Source organism: Oncorhynchus gorbuscha, linkage group LG02 (genome assembly GCF_021184085.1).
Source record: "Oncorhynchus gorbuscha isolate QuinsamMale2020 ecotype Even-year linkage group LG02, OgorEven_v1.0, whole genome shotgun sequence".
In the NCBI taxonomy this organism is placed as follows: Eukaryota; Metazoa; Chordata; class Actinopteri; order Salmoniformes; family Salmonidae; genus Oncorhynchus; species Oncorhynchus gorbuscha.
The window spans coordinates 46,970,990-46,980,297 of NC_060174.1; the positions used below are offsets into that span (position 1 = coordinate 46,970,990).

Here is a 9,308-nt window from a genome sequence, read left to right on the forward strand (position 1 = left end):
TAATATGCTAATATTAACAACTATGACTGAGGAGCAGGCCATTTGATATGGGCACCTTTCATCCATGCTACTCAATACTGCCCCTGCAGCCATAAAAAGTTCAATTTAATTTTGGACAGAAGGGAAAACTGTTCCATTATTCATTGAGTTAGATGGCTCATTCATCACAAAACCCACTGATATTGCCAACTACTTAAAAAAACAATTGTTTGCAAGATTATCAAACACATCCAAGTATAACTGGCCAAATGATGAAAGACAAGCATTGTCATTTTGAATTATGTAAAGTGAGTGTGGAAGAGGTGACATAATCAGTCGATCAACAATTACTAGCCACTTGGGTCTGACAATTTAGATGGAAAATTCCTGAGGATGATAGTGGATGATATTGCCACTCCTATTTGCCATTTCTTCAATCTAAGTTTATAAAGTGTGTGCCCTCAGGCCTGGAGGGAATCGAAAGTAATTCCGCTACCCAAGAATGGTAAAGCACCCTTTTTCTGGCACAAATAGCTGACCAATCAGCCCCTTTAGTAAACTTTTTGTGTTTGACAAGATACAATGCTATTTTACAGTAAATCATTAGGGAAGGGCATTCAACATGCACGGAATTGGCTGAGAGACATTGATTGTGAGCTGTTTTGTTAGACTTCAGTGCGGCTTTTGACTTTGTCGATCATAGTATTCTGCTGGAAAAACGTATACGTTATGGCTTTACACCCCCTGCTATGTTGTGGATCAAAGCTTACCTGTCTAACAGAACACAGAGGGTTTCTTTATTGGTAGCTCCTCCAACATAATCCAGGAAGAATCAGGCATTCCCCTGGGCATCTGTCTTGGCCCCTTACTTTTTTCAATCTTTACTAATGACCTGACACTGGCTCTGAGTAAAGCCTGTGTGTCTATGTATGCAGATGACTCAACACTATACACATCCGCTACCACAGCAAATTAAATCACTGCAACACTTAAAGTGCTGCAGTCAGTTTCAGAATGGGTGGCAAGAAATAAGTTGGTCCTAATTATTTCAAAAACTAAAAGCATTGTATTTGGGACAAATGATTCACTAAGCCTTAAACTTAAACTAAATCTTGTAATGAATGATGTGGAAATTGAGCAAGTTGAGGTGACTTAATTGCTTGGGTTAACCCTGGATTGTAAACTGTTATGATCAAAACCTATTGCTGCAACAGTAGTTAAGATGGGGTGATGTCTGTCCATAATAAAGCACTACTCTACCTTTTTAACAACAATATCAACAAGGCAGATCCCACAGGCCCTAGTTTTGCACCTGGACTACTGCCTAGTCATGTGGTCACGTCCCGCAAAGAGGGACTTGGGAATATTAAAACTGGCTCATAACAGGGCAGCACGGCTTGCCCTTATATATACACGTAGAGCTAACATTAATAATATGCATGTCAATCTCTCATGGCTCAAAGTAGAGGAGAGATTGTCATCACTATTTGTTTTGTAAGAAGTATTGACATGGTGAAAGCATGAGCTGTCTGTTTGAGCTACTAGCATACAGCTCGGACACCCATGCATACCACACAAGACATGCAACCAGAGGTCTCTTCACAGTCCCCAAGTCCAGAACAGACTATGGGAGGCGCACAGTACATGGAACTCTAGTCCACATCAAGTAACTCACGCAAGCAGTAAAATCATATTTAAATAAATAAATACACCTTATGGAACAGCGAGGACTGTGAAGTCTCTCTCTCTCTCACACACGCACTTATTCAAACACACATAACATACACAGTATACACACACGTACACCTGGACTGTGTGTTGTAGTGCCGGAGGGCACGCACTTAATGTTTAAAAAATGAATTATAATGTATATTACTGCCTTCATTTTGGCTGGACCCCAGGAAGAGTAATGGGGATCCATAATATATAAAAATATCCTAGACATTTCCACTTCACAATAACCACACTTACAGTTAACCGGTGCAGCACCAGCAGGGAAGAAATTTGACGAACTGACTTGTTGGAAAGGTGGCATCCTATGACGGTACCATGTTTAAAGTCACTGAGTTCTTCAGTAAGGCCATTCTACTGGAGAGTCCATTGCTGTGTTGATAAAAAAACAAACATTTATACAACTGTTAGCAACGGTGTGGCTGAACTAGTTCATTTGTGGCATTTCTCTCCTTAATGTGTTTGGGCCAATCAGTTGTGTTTTGACAAGCTATGGGTGGTATACAGAACATAGCCCTATTTGGTAAAAGAGCAAGTCCATATTATGGCAAGAACAGCTCAAATAAGCAAAGAGAAATGATCATCCATCATTACTTTAAGGCATGAAGGTCAGTCAATCTGGAAAATTATAAGAACTTTGAATGTTTCTTCAAGTGCAGTTGCAAAAACCATCAAGCGCTATGATGAAACTGGCTCTCATGAGGACCGCCACAGGAAAGGAAGACCTGGAGTTACCTCTGCTGCAGAAGATAAGTTCATTAGAACCTCAGATTGCACCCCAAATAAATGCTTAGAGTTCAAGTAACAGACACATCTCAACATCAACTGTTCAGAGAAGACTGCATGAATCAGGCCTTCATGTTTCTTTGCAGCAATTCAACCAACTACTAAAGGACACCAATAATAAGAAGAGACTTGCTTGGGCCAAGAAACACGAGCAATGGACATAAGACCCGGTGGAAATATGTCCTTTGGTCTGATGAGTCCAAATTTTAGATGTTTGATTCCAACCGCTGTGTCTTTGCTGTGTTATTCTGCAGCAATACGCCATTCCATCTGGTTTGCACTTATCGGGACTATCATTTGTTTTTCAACAGGACAATGACCCAACACACCTCCGGGCCGTGTAAGGGCTATTTGACCAAGAAGGAGAGTGATGGAGTACTGCATCAGATGACCTGGCCTCCACAATCACCCGACCTCAACCCAATTGAGATGGTTTGGGATGAGTTGGACCACAGTGTGAAGGAAAAGCTTCCAACAAATGCTCAGCATATGTGGGAACTCCTTCAGGACTGTTGGAAAAGCATTCCAGGTGAAGCTGGTTGAGAGAATGTCCTAGAGTGTTGAAAACTGTCATCAAGGCAAAGGGTGGCTACTTTTGAGTAATCTAAAATATTTGTTATTCAAATATTATGACCTCAAAAATATTTGTTTTTAATACATTTTTGGTTACAACATGATTCCATGTGTTAATTCATAGTTTTGATGTCTTCACTATTATTCTAATAATGTTGAAAATGGTAAAAAATAAAGAAAAACCCTTGAATGAGTACGTGTCCAAACCTTTGAATGGTATGAAAGATGCCCAGGATCCCTGCTCATCTGCATGAACGTGCCTCAGGCGTGCTGCAATGAGGCATGAGGACTGCAGATGTGGCCATGGCAATACATTGCAATGTCCGTACTGTGAAACGCCTAAGACAGCGCTACAGGACGGACAGCTGATCGTCCTCTCAGTGGCAGACCATGTGTACAGACCACCTGCACAGGATCGGTACATCCGATCATCTCACCTGCGGGACAGGTACAGGGTACAGGGTAAAATAAGGCTGTAACGTATCAAAGTGTGGAAAAGTCCAGGGGTCTGAATACTTTCTGAATGCTGTGTGTGTTATAACCCAATAGTTCCCACTGTAATGCCGGCGCGTTTTGGACATCTAACCCCTTAGAAGTTTATTTGTATTTTTTTTGGTTGTACCATTTGGATTGGTCTATTTCTTCTCTAGATATCAACCATTAGTCTGTTTCATTTAATGGGAGCTGAGCTAGAGCGGCGTTTGTGAGACACGGGCGGATCCCGAAGGGGCCTGGGCCGGGTTTTTTTTTATTATACAAAAGCATCTGCAGAGTCCAAATAGTTTGTAGCTCAAACCATCTATGAAAAGCTGAGAATCTCATAACACACATGTTTTGCTCTATAAAGCTCACAAACCACACGAGTCGTTAGAAGGTAAGGGGTTCCCTCGACATAGAAGTAGCATATAGTGCCTATAACACTGTAATAAGCTCACATAGTTGCTGTCACAAACTCAACTCCACACAGTTGTTGTTGACTAGGTGAATATTAATTTCCCATTTAGCACATTTCTGTACTTGCATAAATACATTTTTATCAGGATTTTGCTTTGGCGGTCCTTATTTTTTGTTGACATTTTTCAATATAACTCATGAATGCAATAGTTTATGTCCAATTGTTGTGTGTTATACTTCGACCTGGTTGTCCTGAAAATAAAATGGATAAGCAGTTCATTGTGAGGCTAAATATAAGGGAGATAAATGCAGATAAAGGAAAGTCTGGGTAGGTTTGGGAGGATTTTCATATTACTGCCCTAGCACACAAGGGGGTGCTAAAAAAGATTAGAAAGCCCATTGGGCCTCTATTACCAGAATGTTAATTAAATTAGTACAAATTAATAGCAAAACCACATAGAAGCTGTTTGCTAACGAGCGAAAACGAACATAAACTAATTGCAAAGAGAGCTCAAAGTTAAGCATTGCTAATAGCTACCAAATGTCATTTTCAGTGAGTGTGGACATTTACAAGTGAACGAGAACAATTCTGCAAATGAACAAAGTTGTGATGCTGCTTTTCTGAAGGAACACTGCATATAACTACATTTTAAATTTTTTTTTAACTTAAAAATAAATTGTTTTGAAAGTATTGGTATTGAAAAACCATACCGTGGCTTTTTCCAAATACCCGCCCAAGCCTAGTCTCGGGACTGATAGGGTTAATAGAAAATTACGAAAAGTTTAAGGTTTTTGGAGTGATTCATGCTTAATCAAGCAGAATGTTCCCCTAATATTTGAGTCATTAGGTGAGACACAAATGTTCTGCTTCCTTTAAGGGACGGGCTGTTATTGTCGTAACTCAAATCAAATCCAATTTTATTTGTCACATACACATGGGTTACAGATGTTAATGCGAGTGTAGCGAAATGCTTGTGCTTCTAGTTCCGACAATGCAGTAATAATCAACGAGTAATCTAGCTAACAATTCCAAAACTACTACCTTATACACACAAGTGTAAAGGGATAAAGAATATGTACATAAAGATATATGAATGAGTGATGGTACAGAGCGGCATAGGCAAGATGCTGTAGATGGTATCGAGTACAGTATATACATATGAGATGAGTATGTAAACGAAGCAGTTGCCGTACCAGGCGGTGATACAGCCCGACAGGATGCTCTCGATTGTGCATCTGTAGAAGTTTGTGAGTGCTTTTGGCACTTGTCTGTGATGGGGAGAAAATCTCTGTTATGCAGGTGAGTGAGGACCCAAAAGCGACTTAACAGAAACTGAGTTTATTAATGTCCAAACAGGGAAAACATAATCCTCAATCTTTACAGGAGATGTTCAAACAGGGAAAACATAAATCCTCTAGTTGTAGAGGAGAATTGCAGGACTAGCGGCAACAGACTGCAGGTCCCTTCGGGTAGGCGCGGGCCGTAGAGGACAGAGACACCTGCTCACACGCAGCATCTGAAGAAAAGGCAAAACACGACAGGACGGAACAAGGGCAAAGCAAACAAGAATCCGACAAGGACAGAAGCAGAAACAGAGAGAGAAATAGAGACCTAATCAGAGGGCAAAATAGGGGACAGGTGTGAGAGAGTAAACGAGGTCGTTAGGAGAATGAGGAACAGCTGGGAGCAGGAACGGAAGATAGAGAGAGAGAGGGAAAGAGAGAGAGAAAGAAACCTAATACGACCAGCAGGGGGAAACGAAGAGAAGAGAAAGCACAGGGACAAGAAATGACAATACAATACATGACAATCTCAGACTGCGAGGTCTCTTCCCTAGGAGCAGTCCTTTGCAGCAAACTCAAACATTGGGAAAATAACCTAGCATGTGAACAAAACGATGTAACTGGCCAAGAACATAAGGATAAAGTCACCCTTCAGTAGCCTTTCTTGTCAATTCGATAACTTCTACATTGGTGCTTTGGATGGGGGGGAAAATATCTCTGACCACCTGCCAACATGGCTGGTGAAATATACATTCTTACCCACCAATCACAATCTACCTGTATTTGGCAGGTGTTAATTTCCCGCCCTGAACACCCACCAACGTGGCAGGTGAAATTGTCATCTTAACCGCCAATGCCAAAATCTACCAGAATTTAGCTGGTTCATTTTAGGCACTGTTTAGGTGGCTTTTCTTTTTCCATATTCTTTTTTTTGCCCCCTACTACTTTCAGATAAACCAAAAGCAGCAGGCATGATCAATTTGTGGGATTTTGGTCTGTTTATGAAAGGGATTTAAAAATGACTCTCCCCTTTGTCTCACTGTCCTCTGACCATGTATCTCCAACTTGGATTCTGGTGAGCTACTGGTTGTGCAGGCTTCTGTTCCAGCCTAGCACTAATATACTTTTTAAAAGCAATCAACTAAACACAGTCTGGACAACGATTATATGAATCAAGTGTCAGTACTGGGATGAAACAAAGGCTTACACCCAGCAGCAGCTCTACAGAATCTGAGTTGGGAGTTCCCTGTGCCTCTACCATGTGTCTGACTCTGAGTGACTGTTGGCAGGTAATGAATGGACAGAAGAAGTATCAGATCCGTCTCAAGAGCTCAGCAGGACCCATTGAGGTTCTTCTAGTAAACAAGGACCCGTCCAGCCCGTCTCCAGTGGTATTGCCCGTCCCCCCACCAGAGGACATGCTCCAGAGCCTGACAGTGCCTGCTGCTGCAAACCCAAAACCAGCACCTGCTGCCTCCTCCCAGCCCAACCAGCCTCTGACCCCCTCCTCCAACCCCAGTTCTGCCACACTCTCACCTGCTTCCACAGCTACTACCAACCAGGCAGTCACCACCGCAGGTACGATTTGGTCTGAAAAAGGGCAGACTTCTTAAAGTATGCTTGTCTTTATCTGAGCATTGGAAGGACAGCAAAATGTAATTATCATATCATTGTCCTACTTTTACAGTGTCTAGCAAAAACGTCAGCACACTGACTGTTTCCACACCCACTACAAACACAACTGCCCAACCGACAACTCTGTTGGACACCCAGCTTCTCCAGTCCTCTGCCTCATTGGATGGCTTCTCTTCCTCATCTTCAGCAATCTTTGGACCAATCAAGACTGACCCCTCAGAACGTAACTGTCACCTGCTGTTTCCTTAAGAGCATAATGCTTCTCTATCCTGGTACAAAATCATACAAGGGGGACACCACAGAACTACAAAATATACATCAAATTCTAGGTTTATTTAGGGAGTGTGTGCACTCTTTATCAATCCTTTTCTGACGTTATTGAGTGAGTGACTGTTTTTTGTCTTCTGTTTGTAGTGCTGGATTTCCCCAAAGAACTTTCTGATATGTTTGACCCAAGTAAAGGTAAAGATCACCTCCACAAATGATGAAATCTATTGGGAGTTATTTTTCCATGGCAAATGTTATCAATGCTGGAAATTACTTGAGATTATAGCTTCCAGAATATATGTTTTGCACCTTTTTTAATTCTAACCCCCATATCTCTCCCTCTCACACTGTCTCTCGGAGTAGAGATCATGAGTGCAGACCTGTTGGAGGAGTTGATGTCTTCAGAAGGTAAGTTGCCATGCATACACGTCTGCTTATTTGGATTTGTGGATCAGTAGAGATATACTTGGCATATCAAGTTGAGAAATGCATTCCTCCTCCCTGATCTCTTTGTACCGGTCTCTCTCTTTCCCAGTGTTCTCTCCACTCCTCCGTCTGTCTCCCCCGCCGGGTGACCACGACTATATCTATAACCTTGACGAAACCGAAGGCCTTTGTGACCTCTTTGATGTTCCTATCCTTAATCTTTGACCTCTGAGCTGAGTTCCCAATAGTGTATTATGTAAGGAAATCTAAGAACAAAACATGTTGACCATTTTTATATGGGAAAAAAACAAATGAGTGATTTTATTTTTGGATCCCTATGTATTAGAAGATTTTTCTGTGTAAAAAAAACAACAAAAAAAAAACAAGTGTTAGTCTGATGCTCTTCTTTCTCTTACCCAAATCGTTCCACTTAACATTGGCAGCAAATGTTTCAGGGTGTAGTGGCTCTAGGTTAGATGAAAAGGGGGGATAAAGAAATATTGTCCTCTCCAAACTGAACTGATGATCTCTCTGGTGAAATTCCTTTCTCATGCTGGTCTGTGATGAGCTATATTCCCTCCTTCCATCTATGTTTTGAAGTAGGTTACAAACTGGCAAAAGCAGTCATCATCGCGTTCTGATCCTCATCAACACAGTGTCAACGGATTCAGAGACACCCAGGCAGCTGAACACACTCGTACAGTACGTGTGAATGTGTACACACACAGCTGATCAAATATGCACTGTTCTGTGTATATAGAGAATATATATATTTTGTATTACCAGCATTTGTGGAGTTAAATGTGTAATGAACTACATGTGTGAGACCGCAATAGTGAACCAGGGTTCCAGACGAAGACAGGATAAGCGAAGGTTTTGAGGGGTTTTAGGTGTAATGCACATTGAATTAACTGCAACACATCTATCATTCATCTTGGTCCCCTTGCCTTTGTCGTTGTTGTTTTTCTTACCCGTTTCACTCACTTTACAACATTATCTGCGGCACTCTTGGTTTGTCTTACAATTATTATGTATATAAATATTTTATTTAGTCTATGTAAAATAATGTTTGTAGCTGTTAAAAAAGTACATGAAAAACAATCATTAATTCCTATAAAGTATGGTAGCGTTTTGAGTGTTGTCTATTGTCTTTGTATATGTTGCTCTGATCCGTGTTCAATAGAATTGGTCCCCCACATACTTTCACAGTGACTATGGAAATGTAGTGTGAGAGAATAGTTGTTCTTAATTTCATTCTGTTCATTTTTGTTTTATTTCCTTCCCTAAAGCATTTATTTTGTATACCTGTCAGATATATTACCGATTTGGGTGTATAAAATATATTCTCAAAATACGATAATCTGTATCTAACTGCTCTCACATCATTGAACTTTACAACACTCCAACCAGTTAGCATTGCACCACCCACTGGGTAACCAGACCCAGCCAATCAGAATTAGTTTTCCCCCACAAAATGGCTTTATTTCATCAGCTGTCCAGGGGGCTGGTCTCAGACTCCCGCAGGTGAAGAAGCTGGATGTGGAGGTCCTGGACTGGCAATGGTTACACGTGGTCTGCGGTTGTGAGACCAGTTGGACGTACTGCCAAACATTCAATTCTCTGGCAACAGCTCTGGTGGACATTCTTGCAGTCAGCATGCCAATTGTACACTCCCTTAAAACATAAGACATCTGTGGCATTGTGTTGTGGGACAAAACTGCACTTTTTTATTG

At 41.2% G+C, this 9,308-nt stretch overlaps 1 protein-coding gene across 1 annotated transcript in view; it reads left to right on the forward strand.

The window, feature by feature from the left end:
• Positions 1–8,932, forward strand: part of e2f4 (E2F transcription factor 4) — a 38,457-nt gene extending 29,525 nt beyond the window's left edge. The window contains exons 6-10 of the mRNA XM_046311282.1: positions 6,537–6,825; positions 6,935–7,105; positions 7,297–7,344; positions 7,513–7,557; positions 7,685–8,932. Coding sequence (XP_046167238.1) covers positions 6,537–6,825; positions 6,935–7,105; positions 7,297–7,344; positions 7,513–7,557; positions 7,685–7,800 — 669 coding nt within the window. The 3' untranslated portion in view covers positions 7,801–8,932. The remainder of the gene's footprint in view (positions 1–6,536; positions 6,826–6,934; positions 7,106–7,296; positions 7,345–7,512; positions 7,558–7,684) is intronic.
• The last annotated feature ends 376 nt before the right edge of the window (positions 8,933–9,308 follow it).